The sequence below is a fragment of the Protopterus annectens genome, chromosome 16.part0, assembly GCF_019279795.1.
Source record: "Protopterus annectens isolate FY-2018-M chromosome 16.part0, PAN1.0, whole genome shotgun sequence".
Classification (NCBI taxonomy): Eukaryota; Metazoa; Chordata; order Ceratodontiformes; family Protopteridae; genus Protopterus; species Protopterus annectens.
Genome location: NC_056750.1, coordinates 197,925,015 through 197,941,045, shown reverse-complemented (window position 1 = coordinate 197,941,045; position 16,031 = coordinate 197,925,015). Strand labels below are relative to the sequence as shown.

General features: G+C 38.3%; 1 protein-coding gene across 1 annotated transcript in view; it reads left to right on the top strand.

The window, feature by feature from the left end:
* Positions 1–16,031, top strand: part of LOC122790866 (rho guanine nucleotide exchange factor 40-like) — a 1,619,416-nt gene that overhangs the window by 1,246,536 nt on the left and 356,849 nt on the right. Inside the window, exon 11 of the mRNA XM_044058526.1 lies at positions 2,749–2,887. Coding sequence (XP_043914461.1) covers positions 2,749–2,887 — 139 coding nt within the window. The remainder of the gene's footprint in view (positions 1–2,748; positions 2,888–16,031) is intronic.

The window sequence follows — 16,031 nt, the reverse complement described above, 5'->3', positions numbered from 1 at the left end:
TGGACTTTGTCTATATAGTATCAAATACATTTAGTGGAAATTTCACTTCTGAGAAGACTATCCAAAGCCCTGTTGTTTCCATGTCTCTCAAAACCCCATCATCACTAACAAACATGTACTAAAAGTGCCATCTGACACTAAGAACACTTCCTTCATGGGACCAGATAACATATCGGGCTGTTTATTAAATAGTGATAAACATGCCCTGGTAAAACCTCTCCAGAAGTTATTTAACCTGAGCCTGGCTACAGGCTTAGTCCCAAAATTATGGGAAACAGCACTGATGACTCCAGTCCATAAAGGCTACTACCCACCCCACAAGCTATTAGGCCACTAACCTGAGAAGTGTCATTAATGACGTAGTACACACTGTAACAAAATAATATAGACATTAAAGCAATCTCATTAGACTAGATCCACAGAATTGTGGTTTTGTTAAAGGGAGAACCTTTCTAATGAACTTGGTAAACTTTTTCAGAAAGGTAGCTGCTGACAGTGGTCACACTGTACTCGCAGCCTACCTTGATTTGACTAGCATTCTTAATGAACTAAATGCATTACAAATAGATCCCAATCTGGTAAGATGGACAGCAAAATTACTAAAATGCAGACCCCATGTGGTGCAGGTGCAAGGGGCTGCATCAGAGGACATGAATTTGCCCAGTGCTGTCCCACAGGCCTTACTGCTTTTGTTCAGTATTTACTTCTGACAGACTAAAATTCATGGCCCATGGCTAACTACATTTGTGGATGTCTGCATACTGGGAGTCATTGTCAAATCTCCTGTGACACAGAATCACTCCAGCAGGAATCTTACACTTATTGATGATGTACTGAAAACATGATTAAAGTAAATACTAAAAAATGTTGCATTTGGCAGATAAATCGTCCCCTCAGCATACAGCATGAACTGTACCCCACTTCAAAATGAAATTGTAGTTAGAGACCTGAGAAACTGTGTTGATATTTCCCTTTTCTTAGATCATGGTGTAGCAATGGTTGTCAGGCAATCCTGCTACTTGGTGCAGCTGTTCAAAAAGGGAATAGCATCAAAATCCAAATATGTTAGTTTCTCCTTGTATTGAGCACCTGATCAGACCAGTTATAGAATATAGTGCCCCTTTGGGATGTACCTCACCAGACAAATCAAAGAGTTAAGATACACCTCAGAGATTTCTAACAAAGAGAATCACAGACTTAAAATCTGTAAGCTACCAGAAAAGACTAGAACCACTCTCTCTTTTCTGTGTGTCCTATGCTTCCCAGAGGACACCTATGACTTGCCTACTGAGCATAGCTCTCAACTGTCCAGAATTTCACAGAATGTACATATTTTTGCCTCATATTTTTGGCCTGCTCATCATAAAATTTGTGCTTTTCTGGCAAATCACCGAAGACTGAATTCACTAAATAATGACATACATTTGAGTTTCAGACTTCATACCCTTCAGAAAATAGATGCTAACCCAAGTCGTGTTATTCTAGCAACTTTCAAAGTTTATAAGAGCAATATTTAATATCTGTCCATATTTTTGAGCCTTTGTCCCCTCCATTATTTTTGGCTTTGTCTAGATTTCTTGAATGAGTTGAGAGGTATGCCACTGAGCATTGAGGTACCCAGTAGTCCAGGATCTCTTTTATCTTCACAAATGAAATAGTCCCACAAATACCAGGATGCGGGATCAAACCTACTTCAATAGACCGATACAAGAAGGTGGAGAAACACTCATTATTCAGCTTCTCCTTCAGCTCTGGAATAGTCTGTCCCTGCATGTAATGCAATGAGATAAACTGTCATACTTCAAATCAGACCTGGATAACTGAATGAATAGTTATACAAGGCTTGACTAGCCTAACCTTCCTTCAGAGGAGAGGAACAATGTAGGGTAGGGACTGGCAAGACTGCTAATATACACACCTGTGTGACCACAGGGCATCCTACATCCTCTCTGTGCATATGTATGCTTCCACCTACACAATAATGAGGGCTGCTACCACTGGCTTGGTCTTCTCAGACCCATTTTCCAGATTATGATAATTTTGGTGTAAAGTAAACTTCCATATGCATGGTGGCAATTAGCTGAATGAAAGACACTTCCACCCCCACCCTCTCACCCTGGAATGGGTATGTTGGTTTCAACCACTCATTCATTCTAATCATCCCTTGCCTAGGCATTCCAGAGCATTTCAGGCACTATTTAAGCTCAGGTCATCTGTACTATAATCAGGGCTTTATCCCTTTATGTTACAGTGTCAGTATGGATCATTACATACAGTTTTGGTGTATCATTTTATTGCTTCTCATCTCAGACTTTTGAACTTTCAAAGTTGCTTTACTGAAGTTAAGAAATTGGAATGTTGAGCACTTGCATCACTATTGTGTACCCTGATGATAACAGACACTGTAGGAATCATTTACTCCCTGAATCTGTCAAAATGTGTAATAGAGCGAACTGTAAACCTGAAATTGACTGCCAGAATGGGTGGTGGAGTTAAAAATCTATGTAAACATGTAGAAGGGTTTTTAAGTAGGTGGAGATGGAGTGACAAGAGACTAGAGATGGAGGGAAAATAAAATGTTAAATACACTTCAAATGAGAGGGTAGAAAGACTTACTGTCTCCTTCTACTATTACATAAGTGTAATATAATGTAAATGCAGAGAGCTCACCTACAACATGCACTGTTCTAGATAAAAATGCTAGAATTTCCCTGAATTGGAGCTTAAAATATGTTTTTTCTCCCACAGGGATGCCATAACATTAACATCTGTGCTTTATGACCAAGTAGACAATGCAGTCCACTGCCTGGTGAGACTGTCCAACCAGCACATGAGACGCTTAGAGGTGCAGCTGGAGCTGAAAGATCTGGAACAAAGACTTCAGAATGTAAGTTCATAATGTCTTCCTCCATATCATGAATTTCACATAGAGCCATAATTAATACAAGTAATATTCTGCACCACTAATGGCTGTGGGAGATATATATATATATATATTTTTTATTTATCATTTGTTGACTGGGTTAGTCCTACAAGGTTAGTAGCTTATTTTCAAGGAAAACTTGAAGTGATATTTATACTAATGGGAGAACTTTGGCCAGGACACTGAGGAACATTCTGTTCCATACTCTTTTCAATACTTGCTGTGGGATCTTTTACATCCTCCTGAGCTACCACCAACTCAGGCAGATAAAGCCTTGTTTTAGCATTTCATCTAAAGGACGGCACACTCAGGAGCGCTGCGCCCCCCCCCCCTTTGTCTGTTGCACTGCAGTGTCAACAGGTTGATCTAACTGGTGTTGTAAGAGAACCCACAGCCTTCCGCACCAAAGAAAAGAGTGCTACCCACTGCAAATCTGAAAATACAAACAGGGAATGGTATGAACCACCAGAAAACATTTTCAGCAAAGTAAGTAAAAGGAGGTAAGTGATAGAGAAAACTTTATTTTTCTAAGATATTAATGACAACACAATCAGAATGTAGACAAACCTCAGAATACGTGTGCTAATAATCAGCTCACTAATGTTCATATTACTTCAACTTATTTTTTAACTGGGCAGCCCAATTTTGAGAGATGACAGCACAAAATAGTTACATGTAAACAAGAAAGTATGGAAATTAATATGTATATTAATTGTGTTTTAGTGCTAACCGATATTAAATAATTGCTGTATTGACAACCTTTTCTATCACTAGCTTTTTGCACGAGGGTCTTACATTCACAGTGACACTCTTAAGCTTATAAAAAGCTTATATGCTTTGCAGCCACTAAACTGTTTTCAGAAGATAAATTCTGAGTTCACAGGTTCATAAGTTCATAGGTAAGTAGTAGGCAAGACCATTACAAGCCTAGTCAATAATCTATATTCAAAAGTTCCCTCTGGCCTCAAGGAGGACAGTAGAAGATAGACCTTGAGAGAATTTGAGGCTGCCCAACTAATTATCCAGGTTTACCTTGGAGATTCAAGCATGCTACTATGCTTGACCTGTGTTGGGGGTTTCCTACAGAGGTAGGAGATATGTGCAATATGAATCTATCATGCCAATATGTCTTATTTATTTGCTGATGATGATTTTGTTTCTTTAACTTGTTATTTGGGGAACCATTTGACCTGTGAAAAAATAGAAAGTCAAATAGCCTTGAATTTTTCATGGCTGTAAAGGCCAGTCTCATGTCACTACCACAGGTGAGTTTAGAAGTATAAGGAGATGGTCGGTCGCCAGTCTATTCTGATAAGTAACATTTTTGAGGCTGCTGATCTTTTTTAGTTGGGAACCTCTGATGTCTCTCAAGTTGAGTTAAATGACAGTCTCTGATTGGAGAAGTGTGTCACTTATATGGTATAGGAAAATGTATTGTTTACCAAAATTAACTATAATACATTTTTCATATGTAATTTGAGACCATTGTCTCTTTATCAGTTGTTAACATGGTCCAACCCATGTTGGAGCAAATATGAGTTAGTGGAAGCTTGAATAACACTGCTCAGTTTACAGTCCTCTACAAATATAGTTTACCACAGCCAGGCATGTTGGCCTGAGGTCTGATAAATTGTTAACAAATTGGAGAGGGACATAACTTATCTGAACAATCCTATCTTGGTTTATGAGTTACTGTGGAGTTGACTGGTAAGGGAAGTTTTATTTGAATTTATATTTTATTTTTTACCACTGTTTTTCACTGTTTGGAGGAAGGAAGAGATAGCTTGTAGACAAGAAGATTTACTTTGATTTATATTTTGTTGTTTTACCTTTAATTTTTACTGTTGGCTGTTAGTAAGGGATATATTTTAGACAGGTACGCTCTAACCATTCCAAGGGGCCTAGTCAGCTATAAATTCACACAGACTACAGAGAGGACAATCCAGAGCTTATTTAAACAATCCTATTTTGTTTTGTGATTTACTGTGAAGTTGACAGGTGAGAGAAGTTTTATTTGAATTTATATTTTATTTTTACCACTGATTTTCACTGTTTGTAGGAAAGAAGGGATAGCTTGCAGACTAGAAGATTTACTTTCATTTATATTTTGTTTCACTTTTAATTTCCACTGTTGGTTGTTAGTAAGGCATAGGTTTTAGACAGGCAAGCTCTAGCCATCCCAAGGGTCCCAGTCAGCTATAAATTTACACAGACTGCAGAGAGGACAATCCAGAGCGTATCTAAACAATTCTATCTTGATTTGTGATTTACTGTGCAGCTGACTGGTAAGAGAAGTTTTATTTGAATTTATATTTTATTTTTAGCACTGTTTTTCACTGTTTGTATAAAGGAGGGGATAGCCTGTAGACAATATTTACTTTCATTTATATGTTGTTGTTTTGCCTTTAATTTTCACTGTTGGATGTTACTAAGGGTTACATTTTAGACCAGCAAGCTGTAGCCATCCTAAGGGGCCTAGTCAGCTATAAATTCACACAGACTGCAGAGAGGACAATCCAGAGCTTATGTAAACAGTCCTATCTTGGTTTGTGATTTACTGTGGAATTGACTGGCAGGAGAAGTTTTGTTTGAATTTATTTTTTAAACCACTGTTTTTCACTTTTTGTAGGAAGGAAGGGATAACTTGTAGACAAGAAGATTTACTTTGATTTATATTTTGCTGTTTTACCTTTAACTTTCACTGTTGGTTGATAGTAAGGAATGGGTTTTAGATAGGCAAGCTCTAGCCATCCCAAGGGGTCTAGTCAGCTATAAATTCACACAGACTGCAGAGAGGACAATCAATAACTTATCTAAACAGTCCTATCTTGGTTTGTGATTTAGTGAACTTTACTGTTAAAAAGAAGCGTGACTATGAGTGATAGTGAGCAGAAGCTACTGCTTGCGACCTAAAGGAATTACAGCTTTTCTCTGTCTTTCAGAACTTGTACAATCAGAGCAACAACTTCACTGTACATATTTTAGTATTTAGTTGAATACTGCTTGTGTGATTTTTCTCACAAAATCTGATTTTGATTGTTCTTTTCTTTTATAATTTGTATTCATTTGAAACTGAATATGGATTCCTTAAATATGTATGCGATTAATAATTTGCTAAACCACAACTGTCTTGTACAGTGTAATAAATGGTATGCATAATTAAAGGTAAGTCCTGATAACACTGGTGATCTGTGTTCCTTATGTCAAAAGTTGGATGATTTGTTTACCATGATTAGTAGTAAATCTAGACTTACTGATGACAATTGCACTTGTGCAATTGACACAGCTTGGAGAACTGTTATTACCTATATTAATGACTAGAATGATGAGATAAATAATGTTAGAGAAAGAGCAAATAGGCCACATGTAGGAAAGGATGTGTCTATTATCTATAAAAATCTATGAAACAAGACAATGCCCCTTACAACTTTAGAATTCTGGATGCAAGTATTCAGCAATCTGAGGATTCAGAGTGTTTGGAACGAAACAAAAAAAAAGAAAGAAACAAAGAAAGATGTTCACAACAAATAACGAGGAAGACAAAGAAACTGATAAATCTCTGTAAAGTAAAGAAAATGCATACTAAAAAGGACACTACCTTGTTATGTAACACACATTACAGGGAAGGATAAAATTTTTCTATCAGAAAACCTTCAGTCTACAAAAAAAGGCATCGTTTTCCAAAAGAGAAGGTAGAAAAAAGAGGCACGGGGCAGGTGAAAAGGAAGAAATCAAAATTGAACATGGAAGGATTGAAGAACATTACTATAAGAAGAAAAGACAGATGTTGACTACATGGCTTAAGCTGTGGGTGTACCGAGCCAGCTGGATGAGAACTGTATGCTTGCAAATTTAATACACAATGAGAACAATGTGATTAATAAGACTAATGGTGATGAAGATCATTCCTTTGTAAAAATTGATAGAGCAGATAGTTCTGAATTCGAAGTTGAAAATTATTCAGATCTGGTCAGAAAAGATATTCTTGTAAATGGAGAGTCAATTATTAGAGGAACTGATACTTATATTTGCAGAGAAGATAATGAACATTGAATACTGGCATTCCTGTCAGGAGCAAAAATAAGAGATGTGAGACAAGTTTTGGAATGACTTAATGTAAGGAAGTCCCGATCTGTTTTTATTCATGTTGGTACAAATGATCTCATTCGAAAGGACTCTGACTGTTAGTAGGAAACTTACAGTCTTCTTAGATAGTATAGCTTGTACTGGTATTAGAACTTATTTTTCACAAATCACCTATAGAAGGGATAGTCAGGCATTAAGAATTAAAAGATCTTTTGGGTAAATACCTGCATGGAAAAATGTCCGGTTTTAAAAAATGGAAATGTGTAGAGCATCCAAGCCTAGTTTTGGGCACACATATATTCAGACAGGATGGCATGCATTTGTCAAGATCAAGGAAGAATATTTTTGCAGAAGATATTTTGCAATATTTGACAATCGCAAGGCAAGATTTTTGCCAGCTCAAAAATGTAACAGTTCACAGATTGCAACATTTGATGCATCTCTGATGGTTGTTAATGCTAGCAGCATTAATAATAATGTTTTTTATTGTAAAATTTGCTATGTTCCCACACGATTGATGTTATTGTTTGTGAAACATGGTTAAACAACAATGACTAGAAACCAGTTCTGTCAGGGTATAAATGTTTTTACTGTAATAGACATTCTAATAAAAAATCAGGTGGAGGTGTTATGGTAGGGATTAAAGATAGTTAAAAGACCTGTGATTGTTACATGTTCATTAATAACACCAATACTATAGATTGTGTAACTATGACAGTAAAGGCAATCCTAGAACATATAACAATTGTTGTAGTATATAAGACCACCAAAGTCAAGTGCTGATGAGCTAGAGGAATTCATACATTTCTTGCATTAAACACTGGAGGGAAGAATAATATTAGCTGGTGACTTAAATTTACTAGAAACAGACTGGAATAATATTGATTCAACAATGTTAGTAAGGAAACTATTCACAACATATATTCAGGAACAATTGCTTAATATTGAAAAAAACTACCAGGGAACAGAACATACTAGACATTGTTTATGTTCCTTAAGAAATTTCTATTACTTCAATTCAAGTTTTACCACTGTTGATGTGCAGTGATCATGGAGTTATAAAGATTAATTTGTTGCTAGGTAATTCTGCCAAATTGAAATCTAAACCAATGCACAGAAGATTAATTACAGATTACATGCAAGCAAAACAGTGACTTTGTAAAGCTAGCTGGAGTGATGTGTTTGGAAAAACTGCAGATGGAATGTGGAAAGTTTTGAAAGAGAAATTATCTGAGTACAAAAAAAATCAAAACATTTTTAACATCAGTATTTAGGTATACAGTGTCAGGGGAATAGATTTCCATCAGAACAAGATACCTGATTATGGTGCAAGACAAAAAAATGTAAGAAATGGAAGAGATGTCAAACTGCAACTTTGAAAACTGAAATAAGCCGAACAAACAAATTAAGCATAGTGTGAGAAAAGATCAAGAGAAAATTGAAAAATATGTATGTAAAGATATTGAGCATAATAGGAAACCATTTTATAGATACATAAGATGTGGAAGGAGTAAAGACATATAAATTGATAAACTCTGTAGATTTTAAAATTTATTCTCAGAGACAAAAGATTATAGATATATTTATAAGATCTTATGAAAAACAGTTTGGCTTCACAAAGTGGTTGATAAGTTGTCCTAGTAACATCCATGTAACCTCCGATACTGGAATCAAATTAATAATGACGTGAGAACACTTGAGCAAGAATGTACAGTACCATTATATCTATTATTCACTAGGTCATATAAATATAGGGAGATTCCTGAAGATTGGAGATATGCATTTATTAAACTTGTCTTTAAGGAAAAGGGGAGTAGGACAAACCCAGATTCATATAGACCCTTAAGCCTACTTTCATGTTGTAGAAAAATAATGGCTGAGGTAATATGGGATAAGTTATTGTCAGAATTAGAAAAGGCTGGGACTTGAAAGTATATATCAGCATGCATATGTTGAAAGTAGGTCTATTACTACCTGTAATATGATGTTCTATAACAACCAGGCTGAACAAGGAGAAGGTCACGGTGAGCAGCCTGTCTGGCGCTAGGATCCGCCACATAACACAAGCACTCAGGTCACTCCAAGGCAAGTACAAATATGACTCGGTCATTGTCCATGCTGGTGTGAATGACCTGAGACGTACCTCCCTGGACTACATGAAAAGAGACATAGAGGAGCTCTCTGAGCATGTAGCCCAGGCTGGTATGACCCTGACCTTGAGTAGCATCTTACCTTCACCAAGAATGATGCCACAATATGAAGACAAGATGATCAATTTCAACAATTGGCTTAAGTATTGGTGTCATTCAAAGGGGATCCAATGCCTGTCAGCTTGGGATGATATGCACGACAAGCCACGATGCTTTGCTAGGGACGGCTTGCACCTGTCACCCCTGAGCTTTCGGATATTGGCAAAGGCTCTTGCTACCCCCATAGTGCCTTTTTTAGGCAAGGCTCAAAAGACAAACCCACCTCCATAGGTATCACAAGGGATAAGAAACTAAGAGTAATGCTACTCAGCGCTAGAAGTCTAAACCTCAAGATGCACACACTCGAAACTCTCCTTAGCATGGAGAACATCGATATCTGTGCAGTAACAGAAACCTGGTTCAGGACTCCCGAGAGCACCCCAGCACTACCAGGTTATACCTCATACCATGCTTTTCGGCCCCAAAACTTGGACCAAACCACAAAAGGAGGGGGAGTATCGATATTCATCAAAGATACCCACACCTCCAGGTTGGTGGCAAAGCACGAAGCATCAGAGACTATCCATGTGCAACTAACAGTGGGTAAAACGGCCTTCCAGTTTATAGCCTGCTACAGACCACCCTCCCAAACCCAGGAACCCCACACGGCCTTTCTGAGAACACTGGAAAATATGAAGGTCTCTCCAAACACCATTATATTGGGCGACTTCAACTACCCAAACATAGATTGGGAGCATTACACTAGCTCCAACACCCTTGCCCAAAGGTTCCTAGAATTCATAAACTCAAATGCTATGGAACAACTTGTTACCACTCCCACAAGAGGGGAAAACATACTGGACCTGATCATCACCAACATGGGGACTCTATGCTCCAGACCAGAAGTGTATCCCTCACTGGTAGGATCAGTCCATAAACTGATCTCCCTGGATATTCACATCCCGACCCCACCCCCTGCCCAGAAAACCACAGTGAAAAACTTCTCTAAAGCAAATTTCACACTCCTCAAAACCGAGGTGGAATCCTTCAAAGCCCCCGGGCCTGTGGAAAATACGGCCCAGACCGCAGAATCCTTTATAAATGCATTCTATGAACACCTTCAGGAATGCATGGATCATGCAATCCCAAACAAAACCAAGACCCAATCCTGCAAAGGCAGACGACCTGTCTGGTGGACCCCAGCCATAAACAAACTATACAATAGAAGGAGGAAGCTACTACATGATAGAGCAAAATCCCAAAAAGGGAAGGCATCTCTGATCAGTATTAGCAAAAAACTAAGGGCACTCATAAAATCGTCAAAGGCCAGCTTCGAGAGAAAAATTGCACAGGACACTAAGGATAATCACAAGGCTTTCTTTAGTTATGTTAGGAACCTGGGTGGTAATTCCCAGATATGCTCAGAATTAGTCCAAAATGACAAAAATACACGAACCCACAGACATTGCCAACATCCTAGCTGACAGGTTCAGCGCAAACTCCCCACCAAAGGGCAAATATCTATCCCAGCAGAGTGCTGCCCCTGACATCTCAGATGCTCAGGTGGGAGCCGCCTCTCCAAAGCAAAAACACAGCATCAATGGGACCAGACGGTGTCCCAGGCTGCGTCCTACATGAACTCCAAGAAGAGCTAAACCCAAACATAAAACTACTGTTCAATCTCAGCCTTACTACAGGATATGTACCCAAAGAGTGGCGTATAGCAACAGTGGTCCCTCTCCACAAAGGTGGTGCCTCAACGGACCCTGGAAACTATCGCCCCATAAGCTTGACTAGCTTGGTCTGCAAAGCTATGGAAAGGATCATCATGGACCTCATAAATAAAGATATTGGGGACCTACAGACACTGGATCCTACTCAGTTCGGCTTTGTTAAGGGCAGATCCTGCCTCTTAAACCTGGTTGACTTCTTTGAAACAGTCACCAAGGCCATTGACAAAGGGAAGGTGGTCTACACAGCCTATCTGGACCTTGCAAAAGCCTTCGATACAATACCCCACTCGGGCATTATAGATAAGCTCACCAGCTTAAATATAAACCCCTATGTCACTAGATGGGTTGCAAACTGGCTCAAGGACAGAACCCACATTGTTAGAATTGCTGGAGCCATGTCAGACTCCAAACCAGTTACAAGTGGCGTCCCACAAGGCTCAGTCCTGGGACCTCTCTTGTTTGGTATATATTTCTCGGAGGTACAGGCCAACATGGAAGGACTGTGGCTGACCAAGTTCGCAGATGACTGCAAACTGGGCGCCATAATTGACTCTCCAGCCGACACAAGCATCCTCCAAAAGGGCCTCATAGAAACAGACAACTGGTGCCAGAGCCATGTTCTCAAGCTAAACGCCAAAAAGTGTATAGTCATCCTCTTTGGCAAAAACAAAGTGCCCACAAATTACCACATAGGTGGTAATCCATTAAGTACAGAAGAAGTAATTAGGGACCTGGGGACCCAAGTTGATAGCAATCTCTCATTTGACAACCACGTGGCCAAAGTGGTTAGAAAAACATTTTATATAGCCCACCTAATCATGAAGGGATTCACATCTAGATTAGGGGAGGTCATCGTGCCTCTTTACTCATCCCTCATCAGGCCCATAATCGAGTACAATGCCCCTTTTGGGATGTACCTTACCAAACACCTGCAGCAACTGGAAAGAACCCAAACGTACCTCACCAAGAGGATCAAAGGGCTCAAACAGATGCCATATGCTGCCCGGTTAAAGAAACTCCAGCTCTACTCAGTGGCATACCGCCTGCTCAGAGGTGACCTGTGCCTAACGTATAAGGCCATGTCCAACCCGGAATTAAGGGACATGCTGCACCTCAAAAAATCCAAATCCCATCGAGCTACACGCTTGAGAGACTTGAACCTCAGCACTGAAATAAATAGGACATGCTGGAGGGACAGATTCATAACCCCGAGGCTCCCTTCACTATGGAATAAAATCCCAGTCCAGGTTAGGCAGAGTCCCTCATTGATTCTCTTCAAGAGGAGTCTTGATGAGTGGATGGGAGATCATAGGTTTACCCCAGGTATCACTTCTGTGTCACTGTTAGACAGAGGCACAGTATACTAACCTCGAAAAAGGGCATAGCAAAATTAATTTAAAATGGGTGGCGAAAGCCAAACACATTCTGGCTAGGCTTATAAATGCCCTAGGGCAGATAGCCTAGTATGAACCTATGAACCTATAATATAATAACAGATATGAATGAGAAATTGTGCTGTAATGTAATTTTTGTAGACTTAACTTCAGCATTTGACAGGGTCATACACAAAACACTGATCAATAAATTAGAACAACTAGGTATCAATGTACTCTTGATAAGATGGATAGCTGCATGGCTTACAAATAGGACCTGCCAAGTATCATACACCAGTTTGACAGGTGAAGTTATTGGTTACAGTCAGAATGTCCCTCAGGGTTTTGTCCTAGGTCATTGTTTGTTTAGACGGTATCTTTCAGACCTAACTTTTTCATCTAAGATGTTCTACAGTCTATGTGCAGTTGACCTGAAATTGGGTAAACTGATTACATGTGTTACATATAAGACATGTCTGCAAAAGAACTTGACTAAATTGACGACTTGGGCACAGGATATTAATATGCTGATAAATGCATCAAAAACTAAGCATATGAAATTTGGAAGACAAAAATTTAAAGGTGAATATTTAATACAGCGCACAGTGATTGAAACAGTAGATTCATTTAAGAATCTATATGGGTAGATCCAGCTTTGAGTTTTTCTATCATATCAACTAATTGGTTAAGGATACTTCTAGAAGTATATGTGTATATGAAGATTTATATAGCCTAGGAAATCAGAAATGACGGTCATTGTCTCTTAGTGCCATTAGACCCAAACTTGACTATGGAATAACAATATAGAAACCTTATAAGAAAACTAGCATGAGTAAACTGGAAAGAGTACAGTGGAAATATATCAAGGGCATCCATGGATGTGAAAATTTAAGTTATTATGAAAGACTAAAATATCTGAACATGTACAGTGTCTCTTACAGATATTTAAGGGGAGATCTTATTCAGGTATGTAGGGCATTTAGAGACAACTACCTCTTGGAATATTTGAAGTTATCAAAAAGTAGTAGGGAATCATCAGGCATCCTATGTAGAAGATTCTATAGGAATGAGAAGTGTACTAATTGGTTCTCTGAGAGAGCAGCTGATGCATGGAACAGACTACCAAATTACATTAAAGCAAGTACTAGTTTAGGTATGTTTAAGAACAGCCTGGTCACTTATTATGGGAACGAGTATTTTGGTATATTGGCAAGCTAGAAGGGCATTGAAGCCCGTGCTTGAAATATTTGTATGTATGTATGTATGTATGTAAATACTGAACCCTGTGGTATATCACTGGTAACATTTTTGCTTTCAGAAGTGGCACATGCAACTCTAACTACATGGTTTCTGTTAGGCAACCAGTTGGCTATCAATCACACAACATAAGGATTTATATCCAGGCTAACATGTTTGTCAATGATGCCTGCCTCAGGAATAGTGTCAAAAGCCTTGGCCACTGCTTCAGTTACTTTTTTCAAATAAATTGATGAGGTTAAAGTGGCAAGATCCTCCTTTGACAAAAGCAGATTGATAAGGGTCCAGGGTTTACAGATATTCCTTGTCACACATGAGGCAAGTGAGGCTAATGAGCCTATAGTTACCAGGGTTTTTTGTTGGGTCAGCTTTGTGCAATAAACTTACAATGGCTTTCTTCTAGGATTCAGAAATATAATCAAATAGAGGCTTATATTAAAAAGCTTAAGGTTAAGTAAGGGTTCAGATAGGCCATATTTGGTATTGATATTCAGGCAATTTGGTGTCTTATCTGGTCTTATGGATTAGGTGTTTATAGCTTTTGAAAGGGCTGATAGGACTTACTCCATAGCTGTTAATTGGGGGGCATCTGGCTGTGAAATCCATATAGCATTGATAACTGTGGCTGGAGTAAAAATCTCATTAAATTTGTTAGTTATGCAATTATATATTTCCTTCATGTCAGAGTAGGTTGTATTATTGCAGAGTAGCCCCAAACATTGTGTAGTTATTAGTTCATGGCTTCCTGACAAAGGTAAGAAAAGATTTGTAGTTATTTTTGGTTTTAATTATTATTTTAAGTTCATATTCAACTTAGATCTTCCTAATGGTTTCCTTAAGTTCTTTGCAAGTTTAACTTTGGTCTTAAGATAAGTGGAATGACACTACTTATAAGCCTTATGTGCTGTCTTTCTCTTGTTGTGCAATCTATTTATATGGGTATTCCACCACAAGAGTTTATTTTTTACATTTTTACATATACTTAGTGTGCATAGGTGCTGCCTTAACAGTACAACTATTTAAATGGGAGTACAAGTCAGGGGCGTAGACTGTGGCTTTAAGCAGTGGGATCCATTAGAGAAGGAGTACAGTAGAATTTATTTAGGTCACCAAAAAAATGAAGAAGGTTTGCTTTTAAGAAGTTCATAAACACAGAGATATTTGCAAGGAAAATAAGACCAGTTTTAAAGGAAAAGATCACCGATTCATGGTCTGATTTAAAAAAGCAAAGATGTTACAAATGGAGGTGTGTAAGAAGTAGCTATAGTTATGAGAGTAAAACCAAGGGTATTGGGGCCCCAGTAGGATGGTTAACTAATTGTACAAGGTCAAAACAGGAAAAAGGGATAGGGATGGATGGATTAGCATTTATAATGTGTAAGAAGTGTTGGGTATGCAGATCACTAGCAGTGTAAGTCAACCTGTTTATTGATGGACAGTTGAATTTCTGTAGTAGAAAGGTATAAAGTTTATTTAGGATTTCATCTAAGGTGTACCACTACTTGCATATGCTACATAAAGTCATATCTTTGTAAGTAATGGAGTATGTGTCAGACCTGGCAATAACAACTTAAAAGACTCTTACTGTTTTACACCATCTGTGAATTCAAAATCAAAAGTGCTTCACAGCACAATCTTTTATTATGATCATGCTATTCAAAACAGAAGGATATGTTACTGATTGCCCTGGCAAAATTTCCCCTGGTTGCACGAGTACCACCTTTGGTGTCCCTTGAAAAGAGGCCACTAGCCTGGTGGAACTAAACTGGTCAGCAAAGAAAGAACAAACAAATAAATAAATAAAAATTGTAAAAATAGTGTTTAGTCAAGTCAGCACTGGTTCAAAAGTAATTATTAGTGTAAGTGATGAACTTCACTTTGATCAAAATTCAAAACATAAATGCAGTGCACTGTAAATGCCATCTTATTGTGCTTCTGTCAGTTCAAAAGAGCTTCCCAGTGCAGGTAAAATGATTCACAATCCACTGATCAGTCTATCTCTGTGATGTACTAAGTATTTTGCTTTGACTCAGTGCATGCCATGGAAAAGTAGAATGCGGGCATAACCAGTTTGTGTTTGAAAAGCATGGACACCATGAGAATTTCATGGTGTAAGGCCTTTACAAAATACATTCACAAAATCTAGTGCAAATGGCCCCACACTCCAGAAGAAGAATATGATAATATAAAATAAATGATTGCATATGACACAGTTAATTTCATTGCAATACACACTGGATAAGAAATAACAATATTGCCTTTTGAGTAGGCAGCTGACTGATTAAGATGCAGCCATGAGCAGGGCCACAGTCTCTAATGGCTACTGTGTATCATTTCTTTGCAGGTAGGTGTAACTGAATCACAAATGGATGAAAAAATTACTGAAAGTATATTTCACTGAGAAGCCATTTCTTCAAAAATTGTTGAAGTCTATAGATAGTATTCCAGCTGTTGGTTTTAATCGCAAGAA